The following is a 27,110-nucleotide window of genomic DNA, read 5'->3' as shown; positions in this document are numbered from 1 at the left end:
GTTCACTAAGACTACATGAAAAAGGCACCAAACATAAAAAACCCCGTCATTATCAGTTGAGGATTGTTTCCGTGTCCAACCGGTCGATGTGAAATCTCTCCTTCACACACATCTAACCACAATCACCCATCCAAAAAAGGAATGCTCAGCAGCAGGAGAGATACAAACCAGCCACACAAGAACACATCACCCTAAACACCACAGACTAAATGAAAGAACAATAAAATAAAGAAATCTTCAATGGCAAAGCATCAACATGGAGGCGTCTCGTTGAGATCCAGCAAAGTCACTGATGATGAAGTTCCGCAATGAACTGGAAACAAATCCAAAGTTACTCCAACATCGGTTGCAACATCAAGAACAACATGGGAATTAGAGTGTCCACATCTAATCCCCATAGAACTTGGCAGGGAATAAGAAGAATTTAATTTGAAAATTGCCTGCAAAATACAACAAATTAACCAAATGACTTTACAAACAAACAAGGCAAAGGAAATGAAAACAGCATACGTGATAAACATCTATAAGATAATCTGTAATCCGCGACTTAAAACTAACCTTCGTAGGTGTGTAATTAGACCCATCCCTTGCAAATTTCTCCATGTCATGTTCACTATCAGTAAAGTGAACGAATTTAAAATGTTCATCACAGAAAAGGGAAGTCTGACCCGCCTTCTTCACCACAAAAATAAAATTTCTTCCTATAACAGCATTATAAGCAAGACTTTGAAATTGAGAGCCAATTACCTGATCCAAATTACAAACAGATCGTAAAAATAAAAACCAAATGTAATTACATTGTAAAGCAATTGCGTTTTCAACCCAATCACGAAGGTTAAACTTAAACAACACCACATACATGGACACTCTCTTTGACACAGGCAACTGTATGCAGAACGTGATCAAAAACATCAAATGTTGCAATATCATGGACATCAGAAACTTCCATGCTCAACTTGATCGTGCACGCAAGGAAAGATGAAAATTGAAGATGCCAACATGAAAATAATATGACAGATACACCAAAATAAGAGGTTAACTTGAAATTTTACTTTCTCATGATACGAAATTCGGATGATTGGCAACACTTGCAGAAAAAAGTACCAATGTATCCTTCAACAACTTTGTCGCAAAAACACACAGGATACCACCATGCATCCAAGGAAGAAAACCCCAAGACCTTGGCATAAACAACAAATGTCCCCAACTCAGCAGTATCCTTGAGATGCTTTACAGTCTTCATCGGGAATGACCGCATGAAACCACACTGATCGACAGCAGAATACACGTTCACTGGACTCTGAACACCAGTGCAAACACGGGCAAAGGCTACTGGAAGAACAAATCTAAATACATGCACAACAAAAAGTCAACCCAAAACATCAAAGCATTCAATCAGGACAAGAAAAAACCTGAGCAATTCATCTAATACACGGATCATTTCATTACCCAGTCCTAAAATAAACAACTTCCGATAGACTTGGATAAACCAAGATACATGTGATATCCTTGACACCTTCCACAAGATTAAACCCTGCTCATTTTAGTCAATGAATGCACTCTGAAAGTCAAGCCCACATACCAAGTAATTAAAAACTATATGAAAATGTCTTCCAAAATAGCATACCTCCTGAATTCACAACTTTCACAAACTGCAATACAACTATTGGCAAACCAAGTTGAGCATCTTGCATCAGTTTACGAAACTCAAACGCATGACAACCCATGAGGCGACACTTAACAGTCCCCCTGCACAAAAAAGAACAACATCGTACAAATGTAAGCAATGCAAAGAAACACAAAACATATCGATCCATCAGGGCCAAAAAAGAAGTAAAATGCTCCTAACTTGTTGTCAGTAAGATCGACAAACACAATATCAACAGAGTGACCACCGCCAAAATACTCTTTCTCGTGGTGTATGCCAGTAACTACACCAATAACATCTGAAATTACAGAAATACAAAGATCATCAGCAACACCAGATATAAAATAAGGATCTACTGAAATAAAGTTTAAACATAGACAACCTTCCACTAAAAACCAGATAAAAAATTACAACCATCAAAATAAAGACAACTCACCAATTAAATTCTTGCATGAATCCTTAATTTTCAAAACTTGCTCAGAGTTTATGGTGGACAGAAGATTTATAGGCACACCATTTGGTCCTACACTAACAACACAAGTCCTGAACTGGAACACAAGTCTATATGAATGATATGTAACCCTAACACCACCATCATTAGGAAGAACATCAAAAAAAGACATGTCATATAGATTTCCTTCCTTAATCTGGTACTGAAACACTGGGATGAAATTAAAAGGTATAGTAGCTTGAATCTTATGACCCTACGAAAAAAAACATAACATTAACAATGAAATCACATAAAATTTGAAGTCAGAATGACATTACAGAGACCAGGAAATATTGATTACAATACTTACCTACATATCCATTAAAACCATTTCAATAGAGTCAATCAAATTAGGTATAACTTCATTATATGCCTTCCATAATTTTAGGACCCTTACTTGCAACAGCCAGTTTTCCTTTCCAGGAATTTTAGATATCAGGGCATCATAGTTCAGCACCATAGTCCTCACCATCACTTATAAGACTTCAAGAAATTGAGACTTTAAGAATACCTAACACATATGTTAAATAGGAATGACTGCATATGATATATATATATATATATATATATATATATATATATATAGACTTAGTAGACAACTATAATGACAATATTACAGAAAACCAATACGTGGAATTAAAATTAAACCAAACACAATTTAATATTAAATAAATAAATAATTCCTCAAAGATAAATAAATAAATAAATAAATAAATAAATAAGTAATATGAAGGCAAGGCATGAACAGTTAGACTGAGACAGTAGATGATAAATTGATACAATGAGACATATGCACAAAGCGGAAGTTCTATTGATTGATATTACAACTGACAATACCAAAAAAACACAAACCTGCCACGTAAAAACATCACCAAAATTATTACAAATTAAATTTAACATATACAACACTCATTATGAGAAAATACTCCACAATTTAAAAAAAATGTCATGCCCTACTACAATTTAAAAAATCAGCATTTGCCACTACATAATGATAAATTTATCATCAATATTCCATGATATGCACTATAAAAATATACATGTCACATTGTGTGCACCTTATTCACATTTAAATATTAATTCCATTATGTATTTTTATTTGTCCAAAGTAATTATAGAAAAAATGACAAATCAATAATGTTTATTTTAAATAACCCAAATGTCATAGCAACACGCAGAATACAATCAGGAAATGGGTAAAAGAATTTAAAATATTCATGCACTCAATACCACCCCCACTTGAGTGTACAAAATGCAACTGTACACAATTTTGCATATCTTTCACAATGTCAGCTGCAAAAAAGGAATGGAACTGAATTCTTGGCCTGGATTAGCGAACAAAAAGTCAATAATGGGACCCAAATCTAAATACAGTACGCTCTATGAAATAAGAATCTTTCCTCTTGAAGGAAATTTTTTGTATGACACATTATGGCATTGAAAAAATTAATTCCTATTTATTGTTTTTCCTTTCATCATTAATAATACATATCTTTGTGTGTGACCAAACACTAATAGTTAGTCTTATGATCATAACGATAAATTTATCATCAATGAGTTCAATTAACTAATTTTTAAGAAGGCTTTCCAAACAATTAGTCATGTGTTTCGGCCAACAAATAATATGTTACACCCACATAAATATGGCCATCCCGAATAAACAACCATGTCCATTCAAAACGAACAACACTACCTTTTAGAAAATATTCTAAAATAGCACCTAGAAAGTCAAAAGTACATTAATCTATTCATGATTCAAACTCGTGGTTCAAATCCAAACTCTTGCTTTGTAGGGGAAATTCTTTTAATTTTTTAACTGCTGCAATGGTCGTCGTGTCAAGAGTGCTTGCGATTCGTAATCGTTGCCCCATCATCAATACTTATAATTTTGGGCATTATAACACAAAAAATCAAAGACCATCCAATAACAAAAACCAACTCATTCACTAAAAAAAAGTTGACTCATTCACCAAATTTAAAGTACATAATAAACAAATTAGACATAACCTTTGACCAATAAACTGGCCTATAGGTAATACCCTTCTACATATTGACCAAGCATTATTCTAAACAAAATATCTTAATCATCACTACAACAAATGGACCCCAAAGAAATGGGATCCAATACATCCTACGTGTATTATTTCAAAAGCAAATGAGAACAACATGAAACACGGGGGCAATCAGCTTGTTCAAACAACTCCCTCTCAAACCAAGCCAAGCGAAGCCTTCCTCTTAACTGTAACATGGAAAGTCTCTCCCATGTACACGTCCCGGTTCCAATTCACGTTAATTTATCCATCATCGTAACAACATGCAACACTTGGACCACACAAAACCTTGCATTAATCACAGATACATCCAAAAGTAGTTAAATTTTCAGGAACATATAAATAAATACATCCAACAAAATGAAATATCTTATGGTTCAAGCTACCACACAAATCTTACCCAAGGAATGCTTTCAATGGAATGAAGAGAATAAAACCAATCAACCACAAGTGATTCTTGAACAGCCTAGTGACTTTGTAAGAGAAATGGGGTTTTGAGCCAATCTCACATACCTTATGAACCCTAAACAATAGCATTTCACCAACATATTTCTGAATTTCATCTGGATATAGGGAAGAGCCTCGGTCCTAAACGACAAGACACACAAACAATTAAAAATCCAAACTCAACAAAAATACATGATCGCAAAAGGAAAATGCCATTGAATAAAACGTACAACGCCAATCAACAGGTTGCAAGTCTGCATCGCGAAATGCTTAACCACGTCATCAAGCAAGGTAAAATCAGCCTCCTCATCATCGTCCTTCACCCTAATCTTTAGCCTAAAACTGTTGTTTAACTGTAAATCAGTTCATACAAAAAACAGACCATAACACCATCACCTTATAAAACAAAATTACATCACACAAAACACACGAACTAACAACCTTTGTCCATCCTTAGGTGATTCATCAGAGTACCACATGTCAACTCCTTCAACAACGGAATCAAAGGCCGCAAATACAACAAATTCACCTTCAGTTTCAATCTTCAAAATCTCTTTTAAACTAACTATATCCAAGTCAACAACCAAATCCTTCAACTGAAGCTGTATAAAAGCCTCGGACTCTCCAATACCCATCAAGTAAAAAGTATTCATTTAGCTATCACACCTCAATGATAAGCGGCAACCAAAGACCCCATATATAAAAAAGCAATTAAATAACTCCAATGATTACCACCCTGAATTTAAATTCAAAACATGCCCATGGAATGTAAATAGCACATACGACACAACAAACAAATTAACTCATGACATGTAAGACAATAGGGTCACATGATCCAACTTTGTCAACAGGGCATCAATAATGAAAAACCCAAGTCCAATTTTTAAAACATACTGCAAATAACACTATATAAAAATTATAAATTAATTCAATGAACATTCCATACAACCCTTCAAAAATATTGTAATTCTTTCCTACCTTTGGGACCACAAGCAGGGCATTTCCAACTGGGACCACATCCCGTATAACAAACAATTAAGTGAATGTTTGAGGATTTGGAAGTACAATGATATTCCCAATACATTCCAAACCGTTGAAGTCACATATAATGTCGGCAGTTTGTCTCATGAACTTTACACGTGATGCTGAAAGGTTTAAATTAACTTCTTCCATGATTTGTTTGAATCCATGAGAAATCAATGCAACACAAAAAACAGAATATGTGGCTCTAACAATTTTTTTTAATACAACCTCGACCAATGACGTGTGCATCGATAGACCACTTCGACTAACTATGTCTGAACCTAAAATACTGAACCTGCATCTAACGAAGTCTGCATTGAGGGACCACCTTGACTAACAATGTCTTTTTAACCAACAATCATTCAAAACTACGAAGGGAACTTATGTTAGATATGATGTAAAATACATGGTTCTCTAAAGAACACAAATACCATTGAAGCATTTCCATATTCACGAGCACACACATCTACAATACATCGTTTACATTGAATGAGAACAATACAATCATGATTCGAGTGCACACAATATGATACCTCAATTTTCCAAAAATTTAGAATATCCAAATAACAATAGCTTCTAAAAAACACAAGATACCAAATACTTCGTCACAATTGTTGCATAACACAGAAAAAAAAATGTATCTCCAAGGATAAATCAATCAAGGATATAGTTCATAAATCAATAAAATTAAGGATCATTTTTATGCAATGTAGAATCACTTTTTGGCTTTAAATTTTACAAAATATCAATTGATAAGAAAAAATACTACTGACCAAATTTGTAACGTTTTGTCAAATTACATTGTATTTTTATGCAATGTAAATCCATTATATATAAAAATTACACTAAATTGCTGCATATTACAAAGTAAGAAAAAAGAATGTATCTCCAATTTTCGATGATAACATATAGAAGAATTTCTAAGATAGACCTTTAAAATTAAGGATAAATCAATTAAGGATATAGTTCGTAAATCAATAAATTAAGGATCATTTTTATGAAATGTAAAATCACTTTTTGGCTTTAAATTTTACAAAATATTAATTGGCATGAAATAATACTTCTAACTAAATTTGTAACATTTTGTCTAATTACATTGTATTTTTATGCAATGTAAATCCATTATATACAAAAATTACACTAAATCTGTAACGTTATATCAAATAAAAAAAATCAAGATTCACTTCAAATTAGCATTAATAATATAAAAAAAAAAATTAATTTAGAATTGCCAAGTAATTGGATGGAAAACATATTTTTTCAAAAAAAAATTACAGCTCATTAAACTAAAGGAGAAAGGGATGACTATAATATTTTATAGTTAGTAAAATGTAATATTTTATGCTATATATTAATTAATCAATCTGATAGTTACGAAATTACTTTAACTTTTACTGAAGTAAAGAGAAACAAAATCCTCATGTTTAAATTTAATTCTTAATCAAGTTTCCCACCTCTGACTAAATGTTTAAATTTAATATTAATCTTCTTTTGAATTTCTATATAAACAACACAGTCAGAAATATTTATTTAATCCTTCCAAGGAAGAAAAACATATTCTTCAAATGAGGAAAAACAACACAGCTTCAAATTGTTTGAAGAACAATCCGCCAGCATCACTCAACACAACCAATTCAAAAATACTGGTTACACTCTAGGCCTCTAACAGTTCTCTGCTAAACTAAAGAATGAACTATGACAATGTACTTTAATTGCAACAACATTTATTTAATCCTTCTCCGAATTAGAGTAAAGGAGGAGACACATTAGACCACTCAAATTTATCATACAACCACTTAATTAACAACACATACTTGCTTCATTATAGATACACCATCAGGACAAAACATAAAACAACAAAGGTGCCTTTTAAACACCAATTATTCTAACTTCAAACTGGATATTAATCCACTTGGAAAACACACAACAATACCATGCACTAAATACCCCAGCCGAGCTTACAGTCCAATGATTATTCATAAACCAAGTACAATACAAACACATTGAAATTGCCAAACGAAATCACTCCTTCTCAATCTTAACAGCCTTCAAACATGCTTCTTCTCAGCTGCAGCAACTTCCTCAAACTCAACAACCAAGCTCCTCTTCAAAGCCTTTCCAGCTTTCTTAACAACACTTTCCTTCCTGCCAGAAACTGGAGAAACAATACATTCATCAACAAAATTAGCAGCATGTGTCTCCTCAACAATCTCATAATCATCGGACACATCATCACCATCAGGAGTTTCAGAACGGGAAGAATTATCAAACACATCATCATCATCATCATCAAGAGTTCCAGCACGAGAAGAACCATCAGATGCATGTCCACCAGCAGAAACAATAGACTGCGTGACAAGACAAATATTGTAAACACGTCACACAAACATAGACAATGAATATCTTTAATCACCGTGTGTACCTTAATAGGGGCCATCATTGGTCCAATGCCCTCAAAAGACTCAATGATCTTGGAATCAAAGCAGCAACGTTTCACACGGTAAGATCCATCAGAGCGAGATGTGGTGACAGAACTTGGGTCAACAACGAAAAGGACTTTCTTACCAATAAGACTGTCAAACTCAGATGGACAATACCCAACATTCTCCCCCTAAATCACCATAAAATAACTCATATGAGAGGACTATGACAAAAATCAACAACCAAGGAGACATGGTGATGGAATAGTGAGAACCTTAGCAACTGTAACCAATTGGGCACAACTCTTCTCCAAGGCATGGCTCATGTCACTATCAAAAATGATAAATACACCTAAACATTCCTCATCAATGACCTCTACCTTAACCTTGAACCTGAAGAAATATTGCATTCATCAATAAAACAACAATCATCAAATATCTATAACCAAGTACATGACACAAACATAAACAAACAAAAAAATATTCAAACAGTACATATCTGAGAACAACATTAAAAATTATCTGAGCACAATCATTACAATAGATGATCCGGCATTGCCTGTAACACTCTTGTGGCATTTGCATGCAGAGTACCACCAATCTTCACCTTCACAAATTCTAACAACAGTCCCACCAACAACACAAAAACCATCTGCCTCACCATTAAGCAACTGACCTATTGTCATTCTGGGATAAATTTTCAGAAATTCATCTTCTTCAGAAGGTCTGGCACCAGATCCAATCATAGGAATACCGGCAGAAGTTTCAATCCCAAGAACAGAAATCCTGCAATAAAACCTCAGTCCTCAACATTTGGACATAGCTGAAGCCCATTCATTCCACGAAAACAAAACAATATATACCTGTTTTTAAACTCTTCAACTTCAGCAATCTTAGGATTAACCAAAATCCTGGTTGTATGAATCACGTTCTGCATGGAAGCCCTGTCTGATAACAGAAAAAAAATGCACATCACAATCACTAATACAATGCTACCCATACCAATTATCTTCTTAGAATACAAAGTCAAAAACCAAGAAACCGTGAGCATCACCTCTAAATATCTTCACTTTGGCAAATTGGACGACACAAACAGGTAATCCTTCATTACCCTTACCCATTAACTTCTTAAAATCCACAGCATAATCCCCAAAGAGTGCACACTCACACATGCCACTACACAAATATCAACGTAAGTTCAAAACCATGTTAGGTTTTCTTTACACAATGCAGCAGAATGTCATTCAAACAAACATACCTTTCATCCGTAAGCTCAATAACCACCATCTTTGTAATCTTGCCATCCATAATATACTCTCTCTCAGCAGACATTCTAGTGACCAGTCCAATGACATCTACAAAATAGAGAATACAAACAAAAAAAAAGGTGTCAGCTTGAACATAATACTAACCAACCAAGTAATCATAATCCCGAGTAAAACTGCATATGGCCTCGATCTTAGTCAGAGATAGACCATACCGCGATATAGCCATACCATTACCATTATGAACCTTGGTCCTCATCTGGAAAACCAACTTGTATGGATGAAGAGTGGTTCTGTATGATCCAGAACTTGGAGCAACAAAGAAATTACTCATCTGGTATGTATGGCCTTCCTCTATCTTGGACTCAAACATATGCAGCATCGGCTTCCTTATTGTTGCATGCATCTTCCCACCCTAAAAAGTTCAGCAATAAATTAAGCCTCAACCACTAATATTGAGAAAAAACTTAAAAAAACTACAATACCTTTTCATCGATCAAAACTATCTCAATAGAATTAGTATCCTTCGGGTTGAGGAATGCAGGCACTCTCCACAACCTAAGAACCCTTGCCTGAATACGCCATGTATCTCTTCCAGGCTTGATGTCACTCAAACTGTCAAAAGCATTCTTGGAAGTACCCTTCTTCTCCATTTCAGAACAATAACACCTAGATGATTTCAATTTCAAATGAGTGAGTATCCACAAATCCAATGGACCTATATATAGTATTACACACCACATCATTCCATGTACATGTAAGATGGGTTGACACACGAGACAAACCAAAAATAATCATTGTACCCTCACACTATCCCCCAAATTAAGGATCTTGTCCGGCCACAATGACAAAAAAAATACCAGATGGAGTAGTTTAACTCCTTACTTTGGCGCCCATCAACCAATTCCGTACTACATTCAAAAAATATTTTACTAAAACAGGTCCGCGAGAAGGAGAGTAAGCCACGTGTAAATGAAAATGAACGTGAATAATTTAGAATCAGAACCTTCTCTTGTAAGAATTATAGATTATATGGGTAGACTGATGTTCATATGTTACAGATCATTGACAAAGAGTTATAAGTCTTCACATAGATATAAATATTATGAGTAATATATATATTGGATTGACCCGCCTTGAGAATACTACATTGGGTTTTATGTAAGTGTCATAAGTTATTCTCATAGTGATAATGATGTATACCACCCTTTGACCTGAAACTACTACGCACTTCTAAGTTCATACACAATGACGCAATTTACAAACCATAAACTCGTCAAATTCTAATAAACTCCAAATTGCATAGGTTATTGAGTCCATATCAATCCATCTATCTATATCTTCTATCTTCTATATATAAAACTTTTCTATATTTCCTCAAAAAAAAAAAAAACTTTTCTATATGTAAAATAAACTTGACTTCTTCTTGATCAAGAATTATGCCTATGTGGCAACTCTATACAATTTTCCCACATTCCTTTGAAGCTTTCTACTTAGACTGGGATTTTGCTTATATGACAGTTCTATATGTCATTTCCATCCTCTCTTAAAAACTTCTCATCATCACTTCTTCTACTCTATTAACTTCTTTTTATGACAAAAACTCTTCATTAACTTGATTTCATGCATATTGCCTAAACAATACACAGGGCCATTTATTCAAACGTATCGGTTACATTTTTATCGTTCTCTTCCATTTTTATTGATCTGATATATTATTCAACCCATTCCATTTTTTTTTTGGTCAAGTTCAACCCATTACCTTTATTCTTATAAAAACATTATATATAACTACAAAAATAAAGTCCCATAAATCCCAACTCAACTAGCAAAAATGCCGAAATTGTTAGGCCGGACGTCATGACCGGGGTTCTAACTCCGGTACATCCACTTTGTGTGTGTGAGTTTATTAACTAAGATTATGAAGAACTTTATTTGGAGCGGAGATACTACTCAGTCAAAGATATGTACGGTGGCCTGGAGGGATTTGTGCAAACCATTTGATGAAGGTGGTCTGTCCGTAAAGGATCCCCGTCTAGTCAATTATTCTTCTCTAATGCAGCTGGGTTGTGTTGAAATTCGGGGCCTAACTCATCCTTACAAAACCGGCTTGTAAGGTGAGGATTGCCTCCTTTATACTCTAATGCAGCTGGGTTGTGTTGAAATTCGGGGCCTAACTCATCCTTACAAAACCGGCTTGTATTTATACTCTAATGCAGCTGGGTTGTGTTGAAATTCGGGGCCTAACTCATCCTTACAAAACCGGCTTGTAAGGTGAGGATTGCCTCTCCTTTTTATAAACCGTCACGTCCAGCACTCTTTGGGCTATCAAGAGTCTTATCTATCCGATGTGGGACTTGGGTTTTTCCCAATACACCCCCGTCATGCCCAGCACTCTTTGGGCTTGGTGCGTGAATCCTTATCTATCCGATGTGGGACTTGGGTTTTTCCCAACACACCCCGTCACGCCCAGCACTCTTTGGGCTATCAAGAGTCTTATCTATCCGATGTGGGACTTGGGTTTTTCCCAATACACCCCCGTCACGCCCAACACTCTTTGGGCTTGGTGCGTGAATCAGTAGGTGGCCCTTGAATTCGACAAGCTCTGATACCATGTTGAAATTCGGGGCCTAACTCATCCTTATAAAACCGGCTTGTAAGGTGAGGATTGCCTCCTTTATATAAACTCTTATCAATATAAACTCTTATCAAGAGTCTTATCTATCCGATGTGGGACTTGGGTTTTTCCCAATACACCCCCGTCACGCCCTGCACTCTTTGGGCTTGGTGCGTGAATCATCAATTGCCTCCCGTCACGCCCTGCACTCTTTGGGCTTGGTGCGTGAATCATCAATTGCCTCCTTTATATAAACTTTTATCAAGAGTCTTATCTATCCGATGTGGGACTTGGGTTTTTCCTAATTCGGGGCCTAACTCATCCTTACAAAACCGGCTTGTAAGGTGAGGATTGCCTCCTTTATATAAACTCTTATCAATTGTCACGCCCTGCACTCTTTGGGCTTGGTGCGTGAATCATCAATTGCCTCCTCGCCCCATCTATCTTCCCAATTCGGGGCCTAACTCATCCTTACAAAACCGGCTTGTAAGGTGAGGATTGCCTCCTTTATATAAACTGGCTTGTAAGGTGAGGATTGTCTGCTTTATATAAACTCTTATCTCAATTGTCACGCCCTGCACTCTTTGGGCTTGGTGCGTGAATCATCAATTGCCTCCTCGCCCCATCTATCTTCCCAATTCGGGGCCTAACTCATCCTTACAAAACCGGCTTGTAAGGTGAGGATTGTCTCCTTTATATAAACTGGCTTGTAAGGTGAGGATTGCCTGCTTTATATAAACTCTTATCAATTGCCTCCTTTATATAAACTCTTATCAAGAGTCTTATCTATCCGATGTGACCCAATACACCCCCGTCACGCCCTGCACTCTTTGGGCTTGGTGCGTGAATCATCAATTGCCTCCTTTATATAAACTCTTATCAAGAGTCTTATCTATCCGATGTGGGACTTGGGTTTTTCCCAATACACTCCGATGTGGGACTTGGGTTTTTTGGGTTTTTCCCAATACACCCCTGTCACGCCCTGCACTCTTTGGGCTTGGTGCGTGAATCAGTAGGTGGCCCTTGAATTCGACAAGCTCTGATACCATGTTGAAATTCGGGGCCTAACTCATCCTTATAAAACCGGCTTGTAAGGTGAGGATTGCCTCCTTTATATAAACTCTTATCAAGAGTCTTATCTATCTGATGTGGGACTTGGGTTTTTCCCAATATGTTGGTCCTTTATGAACTCTGATAAACAATGGGCTCATTTTTGTCGAGCCCCGTATTTAAAGCATGGAAAACCTATTCATTATCATGTCACTTCTTCTATTTCGGCTGGAATAAAAGTACACCTCAGGCAGATTGCTGATCATTCTTTGTGGTTAATAGGAAACGGGAACGATATCAGAATCTGGACGGACAGATGGCTTGAGCGGCCTATTGTGGATATTCTAAATATTCATGCGCATCTACACTCTGAGTTCTTTATTATGTTGGTCTCAGATTACATTCTGCACGGAAATTGAAACATCCCTAGGTATCTGATCACTAAGGATAGGCTAGTTTGGAGTGTATCTATGGATGGAGAGTTGACCACCAAAATTGCATACAACACTTTGCGAGTCTCGGGTGATGAAAGTTTAGAATTTAGCCATAGATCGATAGATACAAGTTATAGCATATCATCAATAATAAAGAGTGAATAAGGAATTGTGTACCTTGAAATTAGGTTGATGAAGGATAACCGCCGACAACTATGAGAGGGATAACTACCCTCATTCCGTCAGCTTTAGGTTTTCACAATACTGTTCAGAAAATTAATTAACCGTCTAATGGGATGACGTTTAAATAGCTAAACGGTTGAGAGCAGGGACCTCTCATTGGGCTTATCTAAATGGTCCAACCCATCACGGTCCATTTAGTAACAATAGCCCAATCACTTGAATTCATCAACTAATTAGTGCTTAACACAATAGACCATAATTTATATTATAAGATTAACTTATAATAATTGATTATTGTCAATCCATAATTGATTAATTAAATAATTAATCCAACATCGGGCCCCTCTGTGAGGTGGTGCAGGCTTATTTGGAATAGTTTTGTTCCTCCTTCTCGGTCTTTTATTTTCTGGAGATTAGCTCACAACAGGTTACCAACGGATGAAAATCTTAGAAGAAGGGGCTGCAAGATTGTGTGTCAATTTGTATGTTCTGTCATCACCAAGCAGAAACCTCGGATCACATTTTCTTTAGATGCACAGAAACGTTGATGATTTGGAAGTGGTTGTATACGGCGATTGACCAACATTTGGATTGTGCGGACTGGCTGTCTTTAATTACAGGCTGTGTTGGTAATTGGAGCAAATTGGTGCAGCAGGTTCTGATAGCAGCAGTTTTGCAGACTGTTTGGAAGATTTGGATCGAGCGCAATGACCGATACTTCAATAATAAGGAGCACTCAATGGAGCATTTGATTCGGAGTATATTTGTGGAAGTAGGCAGCAGTTACAATATTATTCAAACTGAAAAATCTGTTATGTTCGACGCCAAACTGTCTCATCTCTTCTCCATTCCTCTGAAGCATAAGACGCTGAGTTCTCGTTACAACGTGAGATGGTGCCCCCCGGAGGTAGGCTGGACGAAAGTTAATATTGATGGGTCCTGCTATGGATCCCCATCATATGGAGCAATAGGTGGGGTGTTCCGTAACACGCAGAGCGAATTCCTTGAGGGCTTTGTTCAAAACATTGGTCAAGCATCTGCACTGATTACCGAGCTTTCAGCAGCCATGTATGCCATAGAAAAAGCAGTGGATCTGCACTATAATAGAGTGATTCTTCCCATCTTGTTAGAGTGATTCTTCCCATCTTGTTGGAGTGTATCTAAAGGCTTTACTTTTGTTTGTACCCATATTCCTAGGGAGAGAAATCACGTGGTGATGCCTTAGCCAAGAATGGCCATGGCCTGCCAAGTTATACCTCCCAATGGTGGGATGCTCCACCTTCATTTTTAGGAGCTTTTCTTTATAGAGATAGTACTGGGGTACCTCCTACTCGGTTCTCACATTGTAATCAGTTTGTAATCGGTTCAGGCCGCTCCTGTTTAGTGCAACTATAATCTTGATTTACAAAAAAAGTATTTCAGCCTTTCTTATTCTATTGGTTCTTTTTAGGTTATTTTGTTGTTATTATCATAAGTGAGTGAGGTATGCCATTACAGCTTTTACTAATAGCTACTTTCTCTTCAATATCACATTCTCTCTCACATCTATGAAATGTAGTAAAATCAATTTTTTTACCATAGATAAATAGATATTTATAAGCTAGGAAAATCTAAAGTTCCTTATAAAGTATATCTCTGATAATCACAGTAAAAAAAAAAAAATGCAAAAAATATAATAAGAATTGTAAATTATTGCGTGTAGAAGTACAAATGGACAAGGCAGTGGTACTCACACAGTAACAGTTGACCAAAAGTAATGTCACAATGTAAATATGTTGTACATAACAAAGAGTGATATGAGGTTTAAATCCTCTAATTGCATAGTGTGCTTTTATCTTAGGTAGTTTTGCTTTGGATTTCATGATAATCTCACACACCTATGAATTCATGTTTGAATTCATCTGTACTACTGTGCATACATGTTTGATGTCAATTCATGTTTTGCTTTGGATTCATATATTGACTCCAATGGATTGATTTTCTAACATTCTATTTGTACTACAATTAGTAGTTATCAAAAACTGAGTGTAACCAATAATATAAAAGTAGGTACTTTAAATGTAATGATCCATCAAAACTAAAGCTTAGAAAAGAGTTAAATCCTATTAGAGTTCACACATCAATAATTCATATTCCTAAAGCATATTTTCATGCCTTATAACTCAGGTTTTCTGACCTAGCGATACCTCCGAAAGAGCAGAAAGACAATAGCCACAGTTAGAGAACCGAAATACAGAGGCAAGAGTTTCTTTGCTCCCTTATCTTCTGCTGTTGTCGAGGAGTGGTGAGGAAAAGTAGACCACACATCTTCCCACGTCATATGACCTTCTGATAAATCCCTTATAACAGACACTACTTTTTTGACATCAACGCGCACTTGATCCCTGCTATCCCTCTCCCGAATAGTCACTGACGTTGTTGAATCCACTGTGATAGCATAAGGAACACCTTCTTCATCTGTTCTTGCATACCGTTTTCCTATTGTTGTACCTGTAGTGTCAATCTTATGCGAAATGCGTGCAGCAGTCAATGACTTGGGAATCAATTTGGAAACATCTTCATACTTTTTGTTCTTAACAAGAGGGAAAACTGTGCACTTAATTGGAGCCACAAGTGAATTAAAGCGAAGTACATTTAACTGTTGATTCCCATCTTCACTCGACCTCGTATAGAAACTATGCTCATATAGACAATACATTATCCGTTGAATCCCAAAGGACGGTTCAATCACGGATGGTGTAAAAACACGTTGATGCTCTTTCTTTATCTCCTTGTTAATTGTTTCCATATTCTTTTTAATAGTTATAGTTTTCGCAAGCGAACACACTTCAAACTCGACCTCACCTTTTGATTCGAGAGTTGCCTTCATATCAAATGCTTCTTTCTCATTAATTGCCTCAAGTGCTTCAACCACCTTCTTCTGATCGCCCTTGAATGCCAGGGCCAATTCTTTCTTTATGGGATTTATAACTAATTTTTCCACTTCCTTAGGTTCCGAAAAAATTTCCCGAGCCACCAATGTAACACCACTTTTCTCCGAGTGAGCACGTAAATCATATGCAGATCGATCGGCAATGCCTACGCACTCAATCCAACCATAAGAACACTCAATCTCAGCATCCCAACAGTCAGCAGCATAATGGGCCATCTCATTGGCAAGATGCTGCCTGAATCTCAAACGGTCTTTGTCTATACCGAGACACGTCAAGAAGAGATATACTCTCCCAATGAAATAACCAAGAGCCTGACAATACCCTTTGAAACAGCATCACCGAGACGGATTCTATTTGCAGACTGACCAGACATCTGTTCTTCCCTCCGGAACATGAAAAACTCCAAGTCAGCAACTTCAGCAAACTTAGGATGAGACTTATCTTCAGGATCAAGAAAGTGTTCAATTTCCGCCAAGGTGAACTCGTGGTCTCTGAGAAGGCCTTGACGGGGAGATATCTCGTTTCGAAAAGCCTGTCCAATATGTGCAGCAGCAAAGGGTAGTTTGTTCCCATTGCGATGATACAACTTGTTGAAATTAACAAATATTCCCTGTGCCGTTTCTGGATGCATAAACGCAGGAGCTGAGCCAGAGGGACCAATTGAAGATTGAAACATCAAATTGAAAGGGTAAGGATCAGACAATGGATTCTTGGTTTCCGGAGCTGTGATACCATACTCTTTAATCTTAGCACCAAGTTCTTGACATGAGAAATCGTCGAGCGTGGAAATCACATGTTTGAGCTTCACAGCTTCTTCTGATGACAATGTGAGATCCTTTTCAAGCTTCGTGTTGCAATACTCCTTGAGTAAATGATCAGCACGGTGACAAGTGCCGGTTTTCTCGTCCTTCACCATGAGATCGGTGAATTTTTCAACGTGACCGGAAGCCTTGAGAACAACCTCCGGTGTAACACATGGACACTTAACCCGAAGCATGTTTTCCTCCGAAACAAAATGCTGACGCCAAAAGGATATAATATTATCCTCAACTTCACAACCAGAAGGACCATAATCATAAAGACCAGCAACACTGCCATAAATCTCATAAGAAGGATTATAAAACAAATGATGTTCAAGCGTCTTCTTAAGAGTTCGACGAAATTCTTCACGTGAATGTGAGCCGGTACTGGAACCAGAAGGCAGCGATTGAAGTGATTTCTCCATTGAAGATTTCTCAAATTTGAGAGCGTTTAACTCTTGAACAGCAGCATCAATGTCTGGTTTGGACGCGGAAGATGAAGTGAGTGAACGGACAGTGTTGGCTTGGATTTCGACAGCAGAGGGTTTCTCCGCTAGGATTTCTTCGGTGGCAGCCATGAAAAGAAAGAGTGAGTTCAAAATACAACTAACTGGATAGTTAGAAAATAAAAAAATCAATATTGTTATGGAATCAAAGAACTAGGCAAGAAACGATCATTCAAAAAAGACTAGAAACGGGAATAGAGAGAAGTTTTATGCACAATTAGGTTACGTGAACTCTATTTATAGAAACTAGATTTTTGACGCGTGCTCTGCTCGGGTTTATTGTAAAGGGATTGACATACGAATAATAAAATGCAATATATAATAGGTAACGGTGAAAGGTAACGGTGAAAAAAATAACATGTGATAATCCATAGTAGACAAAATAAAACACTTCATAAAATGTATGAAATCTGAAAATATTATAAAGAAAATTCGGTAATCCTATCAATAATTCAGGTATATATAACCAAGTTTACATGGAAATTAGGGTAGCCGAAAAAAAGAGTATAAAATAGAAGGCATCAAACGTGATCACTGATATGCTCATAGTTTCTAGAACAAACGTGCAGCATCAAATAAGTGTAGAAAATATTTTCTTCAAAAAAAAAAAAAGGTAAGAGGATAGGTATGAAATTGTTGCAATGCATTTTTTTAGATGGAATTTGTTAGGTTAAATAATTGCAAACCTAATAAAGCAAATGAGCGGGAAAAAATTAGGTTAAATTGCTGCAGACATAACAAAATTAGTAAATAAGGAAAAATTAGGTTAAATTGCTGCAGACATAACATAATTAATAAATAAGGATAAGTGTAGAAAATATTTTCTTCAAAAAAAAAAAAGGCAAGAGGATAGAATGAAATTGGTGCGATGCATTTTTTAGATGGAATTTGTTGGGTTAAATAATTGCAAACCTAATAAAACAAATGAGCGGGAAAAAATTAGGTTAAATTGCTGCAGACGTAACAAAATTAATAAATAAGGATTTACAGAGAAATATAATTACTTGGAAAACAAGGACCAATGACTTGGAAAACAAGTATCAATAGTATGTTCCTTCAAAAAAAAAAAGTATCAATAGTATGCATCAGTTAATAATATGACATTTATAATATTCATAACAAATATAGTATATATCTAAAGTAGGGTATATTCTCGATATTTTTATTATATTTTCTATTTTTGAAACAAATATTCTTTATAAATAAAAAAATAATATTTATTTTGCATAAATATCTCAACAAACTTTATATACTATTATGATCATATCGTCAAAATGATTATTACTAATACTTCATGTATTGTTCCTTCAAAAAAAATATTTGATGTAGTGTAAATATCTAAACAAAAAAATACATCGTAAATTTCTAAACAAACTACTCATATAGCGTAAATGTAGCGTGTCTAATTTTATTTAATCATAATTCAAATTTATAAATATTGTATATTTAATTTGTTTTTCATGTACACATGTCACTCTCATGTTAATTTTATTATAACCTTTTTCTATTTTTGAAATTTAATTTATATTTAGTATGCACAACCGTTTAAGCATGCAAGTCCCCACACACGTATAATCAACCGTCAGGTTGTAAAGTAGATACGTGGCGACCGTAGGTTTCCCTTGAGGTTGCCTATAGCCTAGGATTAGGTAGAACTCACTGAGACATTATGTCTCATCCCAATCCTTATTTGTTTCAGATAAACAGGGTGGATGTCAAGCTAGTTGCTGAGTGGATTATTCAACAAGTGTTCGTTCGTACCGCTGGAGGATGAGATGAGCGTTCAAGGATGCAGCTTTTATGTTTTGGACAAGATGGGATGTATTTTTATGTACGAACACATTTAGTTGTATAATGTATTCATTTGAAGTGTTATTTGTTGTAAATTTTTAATGTATCCTATACTAAATTAACACACTTGCTAGACTTTCTAGATACGTCTAGTATGGGTGTTACATTTGGTATCAGAGCAGGTCGATTCAGAACGTGCCTTGGGTCATTAAGTTGCAGCTAAGGTAGTGGGACCATTGGGTTCCGGGTAAATGTTTTAATTGTCGTTGTTAGTTGAGCCTGATCAACTCAATTTAGCATTCGACGATTAGGATGGATGCCTGAGAGCTGAATAGGACCCAGGAGGAACGAAGTATGTGATGAGGATGACTTGAGAAGGTAGAACTCGGAGTAAGAATGGTAAGAGTCTAACCGTGCCAGAGGGTGGCCGGTGAACTAATCCGGTTAAGTTTGATTTCTCTGGGAATGCAAGGTAATGTTAAGATGGATTAATCCGACAACGTTTGGGAAGTTGTTAAATATTCTGGAATGTAAGTACGAGGTTGCAAGATAAGAAGAAGTCGACATATGTTGATAAAATTTGGAAGTTCTCAGGGTTAAAGGTATGTGAATGAAGCCAAAGATTTGAATGCCCAAATAGGATAAGGCTCTAATGTTGGAGTGTCGAGTGAGTCGACAGAGAAACAAGTCAAACCGTTCGTAGCAGATTAAGTTAAGATTTTATGTGGATATTTTATGATATCTGGATTAAGGCGTTAATTTCTGATGAACCGACAATTATGCCGAATGAAGTTAAAGTTTGTCATGCATATGTTATAGAGTATCTTAACGATGCTAAAGATGGATGATGTGCATTGGATTGCTTGAGAATATAAGATTTTTATGAAAAACACGTTTTCCAGAAAACTGAGTTGAAGACACTCGCCAATAGCAAAATTATCGCCATTAGCGGAATTACTCCAGAGGATTTCGCTGATAGCGAACCTGGGACGACATTTTTACTTTTCGAAAACTGTTAGTTCGTCTCAAGGGTCCGTAGTGACTATTGGAGAGTTGTCTTCACAACCTTTTTGCAATAAACACTTTTTATAACATCAAGTAATGAATGCACATTACAACTTAAGATTTTCAAAGGAAAAAGAGCATGAACAACCATTAACGGAATCGATTCAGTTTAAGGTAACTTTGGAGATCAACGTGTCAAGAGTTTAAAGGATTTTAGACCAAGTGTTTAGAGGTTCCTGTATATGGAACAAACATGAAGTAAGAAGTTAAGGTGGTGAGGAGTTATGTTAGATCACAAGATTCTCAGATTTTGTGGAGTATTAATTACCCCTCGAATCTATGATTTGCTTAATTAATTTACTATGGCTCGTTCCCATGACGAATTTGATATTTGCAAAGTTTATAAGATTTTAGAAAAGATATATGCATATGGGTGATCGGAGTTGTTGTTCATAAATTTTAAATGGAATTCTGTAGGTACCGGTCGGTTACGATTTATGTAAAATAATTTAAAACCCTTGGAACAAGATTTGATGGCATTTTTGTGTTATCAACTCGTTCCATGAATTTTATGGTAACGACTGGGACCCAAAATTCAATATTTTAAATATATAATAAAGAAACATCAATACCAATGATCCGTGTGCAAATTTATGAAGTTTTCTTCAAGAAGAAAATTAACGAGCTAGCATTGGTAAGATAAAGCAAAGCATAGTATGCGAGAAACGAAGATGCCAAGTAGGATGTTTAAGAAAAGTATGCACGATGTGCAATATGAGCATGCTATGGGAGTTCAAGATTTGCTCAGGGATTAATTTAAGAATGGTAATAGTAAGACAGAAGGTAAGTCTACTAGTAAGTATGTAAAGTATAACCACAAGAAGGTAATATGAGAATATGGTAAGTCTATCATGAGATTTTATCAAACAAGGCCTTATGAAGAGCAAGTTGCGGCATTGGATGCCACATGAATGGTCTTGAGAAGAGTTCAGGAAGATGATAAAGTATAAGAAAAGCAATGAGAAGTTTCACTCGTCTCAATAGAATAGAGTATTGGTTAAAACCAACCGGTGGGAATCAGAGAAGCGCAACGGAAGTGAACCAGTTAAGTTGTTAATTATAAAGAAGCCTAATGAGAAGCATTAAGAGACGAGCGAATAGTTCTTGAAACATTAATTAAGTAATCAGACTTACGCAGTCAAAAATGGATAAGGTAAAGATATATGGATGTGTTTTCACCTAACTAAATTGGAGAGGTTGGAGTCACTATAATGGAGTAATCAGGTTACTTAATGGTGATGTCGAGCACGTACAAGAATTGCTAACCGGGTAGAAAGGGTACGTGTTCTAACAAGAGAAAATACATGTAAGATTTAGAAAGTTCTTTCTTGTGATTCAAAGTGATGATCAAGGCATCATGTGATGTGATCGGTATCTGGCGAATAAGTGCCATACGGGTGAAGGTAACAATACCCAAGCAATGTTTGAATATGATGTTCAGAAGAATCCAGTTCAGTATTCTGGAAATAAGGGAGCTAAATATTGATATGTGGATCAAGGATCCTACATGGTATAAGTTATACAAAAATATGTGTCTGAAGCATACACATAATTAAGAAGGAATAGAAAAGAATCCACTTTCGAAGTTTAAGAATTTTATCACGGAAGGAATTACGATTTATGAGTTATGTATGATGAGATTCATACTCTCCGATGCCATGATTGTTAAATGATGACGATACTGGCTTGAATGGTGCCAAACCAAGATTTTTCAACTTTTAAAGTGAAAATGGGTATTAAGGGACTTGGAAACGAATTATTCTAAAAACATGATATTTTTATTTTCTGAAACTGATGACACACGCCATAAGTGAGTAAGTTCACTTAAGACGTGAGGACTTCCAGACCAACTCAACAGTGGCGAGCTTGGGCGAGATTCAACCTTTTTCCAAACATAGAAACTCGTCCTGTGGTCTGCAGTACCGTTATCGGTTTGGGTTCAAAATGTTTTTTTTTTTTTTAAAAAGGAAATACATGCATTCATTCCAAGGATCCGTATAACAATGTTTATAAGATTTCTTAGAGTAAAAAGATAGAACAAGTATCGTATTATCTAACAGTATGTGGTTTTTGAGAGTATGTAGTGCACAATGAAAAGTAAAGTTTGACGAAATGGATAATAATGATCTCTAAAAGGACGTTTGAAACGTACAAGTATATTCTAAGGATATTCAAGTGCAAATGGTTTTAGTCGAAAAGTTTAAGAGAATATAAACTAAGAGGCCAGCTGTTGAATGTAAAGTATAATGGCAAAATTTGAAGTCGCCTATCCATGCCAAGATATATGAGTTACCGATGGTTTCGAGTGCAGGAGATCATAATAAGATCGGAAGATTTTTCCTAAGGCTCTGAAAGGAGATTCGCGGAATCGTCTAGTAAGTAATGTAAATAAGAGATACGTGTCACAAGATACATAAGGAAGAGTAAGTATGAGCTAAGTGTTTACACAATAAGTTGTTTATGGTGCAATTGAGCACTGCAGGGCAAACCTAAATTCTAATAAGACTTCAGTTGAAAGGCAAATCCTGAGTGTTTCAGATAATGATAAGTTACCTATATGAAGGATTTACTCTAAGCAGGTAAGATGTGGATCCGAGAAATCTGGACCAATATGCCATAAGTTTTGATCATGATGTTTTAGGTTAAGTTAAGACAATGAGAAGAATGATTCTGACGATGCAAAGGATTATTTCAAGATGTTATGTTTGAACTCGTTACATGTTAAGTGATTTCTAAATTTCGAGGACGAAATTTTTCTTTTAGGGGGGGTAGAATGTAATATCCCGCCTGTCAGTATCGGAATATTATCGTCGATCGTGCCATAAGATTAATATAAAGGAAAGTAAGTTTATTGAGAATATTATTAAGTGATGACAGTCAAATACGAGCTAAGTCTCAGAGTCGTATTTAACACGCTTAAGACAAAGGGTAATTTGGTAATTGCGCGACAAGGGAGTATTTAATTGATTTTGGGGCCAAATATCTTCATAATCTTTTCCCTTTCTCTCTCTAGGGTTTGAGATGGAAAAATTGCTCTCTCTTCTCTCTTCTCCCACGCCTTCTTCTCTCTTTCTCTTCCTTTATATTTTCCAACTTCTTCCATCTATGGCAAGGCTTCACCTTGTGATCTTTCAAGATACCAAATCATTAGAAGCTTGTATTGAGTTGTCTTTCTCTTCTTCTGTCCATCAAGAATAGATTATGAAGTTAGGGTTGTTGATGTTGGTAGAGAATGATGCTTGGAAGCTTGGGGATTAAATAATTATCTTGGTGATCTCATGGTTAAGAGCTAAAGAGAAAGTTGATTGGAAGATTGGATTGATGAACCAAGAGCTAGGGTTTGAGGTTGTTTATGGAATGTATGGAAAATTGCATGAAATTAGTGGAAGATTGAGCATAAGCTAGAGTATGGGTTGTGTTCTTGGTTAACTTAAAGCTTTGGAAACAAGGAAGCAAACTAGGGTTGGTTGTGAAGGGAGGATGATGCTTGCTTGAGCTTGAGGCTTGGAATTGCTTTAAGAATTTGCAAGGTGAGTTCCTTAGATAGCTTACCACCCTTGGTTTATGTGTTTCATTCATGTATGGAAACTATATAAATTTTAGGGTTTAAAGTATAAGTTAGTTGCCCATTTTCTTGCCATGCTTGCTATACTTGTGTACACTTGTTCCATGACTACTTTTACAGGTTTCTAATGATCCTAAGGGTCACATAGCACTTGGAGATGCTTGGTTTGAGGTTTTTAAGTCAAAAATATCAATTTTGAGGTTGCAGGACTGTCACAGCTCGCCACGGCGAGCAAATGGCTCGCGAGGCGAGCTAGAGGGCCGAACAGGGGGTCCTGCTCGCCCCCAACTCGCAGCTGCGAGCTGCTGCTCGCCTCCCCAGTAATTATGCTCGCCTAGGCGAGCAACATTGTGGGGAAACCCATTGTTTTGTTCGCCTCAGGCCGTTCCGGCGTTTCGCAAGCAGTTTTCTTGTGCAGTCCTTTAAGAAGATTAACCCCTAAATTCAAGATCCTAAATGCCACTCTTTGAAAGAAAACTCCCTTATAAATGAAGCAAGTGTTTGACAAGTGTAGTAAAGCATGGTAAACGAGATATAATATGATAAGAATTGGGTAGCAAGATATTCCTTAAGCAAGGGGAAAACTAGAGCCTCGACATAGTAGTCGAGAACTAGAATGATAGCAAGAATCACTATGGTGATTAGGAGCGAAGTATGTTATCTTCGCACATGATTAAGATAGATATAGCAAGTATAAGTCGTGGACAAGATAGTTATCTCTCCACCATGTTATGAATGAACAAGTATGAACACTTACCGTTAATCGGATCGATCAAGGTTCCGATGTAAGCTTTAAGCATGATTAGGTTTAATCTTTCATGATGTTAAGACTAAGATTATAACCGCATGGTGGTGTTCGTGTCTCTTGTTATCCACGTTAGGGGGATACGGGAGGTTCTCGACCTAAGGGGAACGGTTCAAGCCGCAAGGGACCCGCACGACACCGAGGGAGTCCGATGTACGTACATCGGTCATGTATGGGATTGATCTCGGGGTTGCTCCACCCGGGGCTCTCCGTAAAATGAACCAAGATAATAATGTTTGTTCAACGCTAACATAATGAGTAATGAACTTAGATGCGAATATGTATAATATGACTATGAGTATGATCACGAATGAACTCATGCATGATTATGTTAGGTACAAGTACAAGCTAAGTAAGGAATGTGATGCCGATGACGAACCAAGGTTTCCCTAATCGTCCGGTTTAGGAATGGTGTTATGAATATGTCAAGTATAGCCTTGATACGTTTAACGTATCATGAGATAGCGGTCCTATGATCCCTTGACCGCTATGACACATATGATGGTAGTAAGCCTATAACAAGTAAGATGATTTTATGACGGTCCTAGTATGCACAACCGCCTAAGCATGCAAGTCCCCACACACGTATAATCAACCGTCAAATTGTAAAGTAGATACGTGGCGACCGTAAGTTTCCCTTGAGGTTGCCTATAGCCTAGGATTAGGTGGAACTCACTGAGACATTATGTCTCATCCCAATCCTTATTTGTTTCAGATAAACAGGGTGGATGTCAAGCTAGTTGCTGAGTGGATTATTCAACAAGTGTTCGTTCGTACCGCTGGAGGATGAGATGAGCGTTCAAGGATGCACCTTTTATGTTTTGGACAAGATGGGATGTATTTTTATGTACGAACACATTTAGTTGTATAATGTATTCATTTGAAGTGTTATTTGTTGTAAATTTTTAATGTATCCTATACTAAATTAACACACTTCCTAGACTTTCTAGATACGTCTAGTATGGGTGTTACAGAAGATTTAATGGATAGTATTGAAAGTATTATATATAGTTTGTTGAGATATTTTGGCTACACAAAATATTAAGAATTAAATATAAAATTAAATAAAATATTTAGTGGATAAGATCAAATGTTTGCTGAGATTTTTATGTCAAATAAGATGTAAAATAAAATATAGAAAAAAATATAAAAATATTGAGAATAAACGTGGAAGCGACACGTGGCATAAAAAATCTTACTTTATATATATACTATTGATTGATTGATTATTGATTCATTGATTGATTGATGTGTAGTTTGTTGAGATATTTCTGCTACATAAAATATTGAGAATGAATGTGGAAGTGACACGTGGCATAAGAAACCTTACTTTATATATATCTATACTATATATAAAGAAAACTACCCTTTTCAACACACTTTTGGGTTGGACTTTTCTTTCCAAAAATACCCTAAATTTTTAATTTTAATTTTAAATACAAATAACACATGTAACAAATAGATAAGAATAAATTTAATTTAAGGAGAAAACTTACACACAATTCTTTATGAATTGTTCTTACTGTTAGCCAATTATAAAATAACATGTGGTACTAATCCATGTCACTAATCGTCCCCGTTAACCCTCTTTTACCTCCGTTAACCACATATCGAACTCACAAAAAACTAGCACAAAACAAAAACTCATGTTACTTTTTTATCAACCGATTTTATGTTTTTTTTTTTTGACAAGTACCGATTTTATGTTGTACATCTGTGTTGTTCCCCTCAATACAACTGACAAAGATTGCCAAGTATTTTCATATCTCTTCCACAAAAAACAATATTTCCATATTATTTTATCACTTCCACAACAAACAGTATTTCCATATTATTTTATTATTTTATTAATATAAGTTACTCTTCCTTAGTCTTTGATCAATTGTAACAAACGTGAACAAAAAATAATGGTAAAGATTGGACTTTAAATCCACTAAAAAAATATTAGTAACAAACGTGAGCAAAAAATAATGTTAAAGATTGGACTTTAAATCCTCTAAAAAAAGATTAGTAACAA

At 36.0% G+C, this 27,110-nt stretch overlaps 2 protein-coding genes and 1 pseudogene across 2 annotated transcripts; 1 reads left to right on the top strand and 2 right to left on the bottom strand.

The window, feature by feature from the left end:
* Nucleotides 1–7,707: 7,707 nt before the first annotated feature.
* On the bottom strand, nucleotides 7,708–9,997 carry LOC146915288 (uncharacterized). Its single transcript, XM_085721307.1, has 9 exons — nucleotides 9,830–9,997; nucleotides 9,492–9,759; nucleotides 9,338–9,434; nucleotides 9,122–9,255; nucleotides 8,943–9,027; nucleotides 8,674–8,865; nucleotides 8,355–8,472; nucleotides 8,082–8,270; nucleotides 7,708–8,007 (listed from the first exon to the last, which is right to left on the bottom strand). The coding sequence occupies exons 1-9, from the start codon at nucleotides 9,995–9,997 to the stop codon at nucleotides 7,708–7,710; spliced, it is 1,551 nt and encodes a 516-aa protein (XP_085577433.1).
* A 4,178-nt stretch (nucleotides 9,998–14,175) lies between these two features.
* LOC146915287 (uncharacterized) lies at nucleotides 14,176–15,023 on the top strand. Its single transcript, XM_085721306.1, has 2 exons — nucleotides 14,176–14,736; nucleotides 14,826–15,023. Exons 1-2 carry the CDS (start codon nucleotides 14,176–14,178, stop codon nucleotides 15,021–15,023), a joined length of 759 nt encoding a protein of 252 aa, XP_085577432.1.
* Nucleotides 15,024–15,804: 781 nt separating this feature from the next.
* LOC146915286 (glycine--tRNA ligase, mitochondrial 1 pseudogene) lies at nucleotides 15,805–17,939 on the bottom strand (annotated as a pseudogene).
* Nucleotides 17,940–27,110: the final 9,171 nt, after the last annotated feature.

The sequence above is a fragment of the Medicago sativa genome, chromosome 6, assembly GCF_051527215.1.
Source record: "Medicago sativa cultivar Bolivia chromosome 6, Bolivia_mono, whole genome shotgun sequence".
Taxonomy (NCBI): Eukaryota; Viridiplantae; Streptophyta; class Magnoliopsida; order Fabales; family Fabaceae; genus Medicago; species Medicago sativa.
The sequence above is the reverse complement of the archived record's forward strand: the minus strand, read 5'-3'. Positions and strand labels throughout refer to the sequence as shown.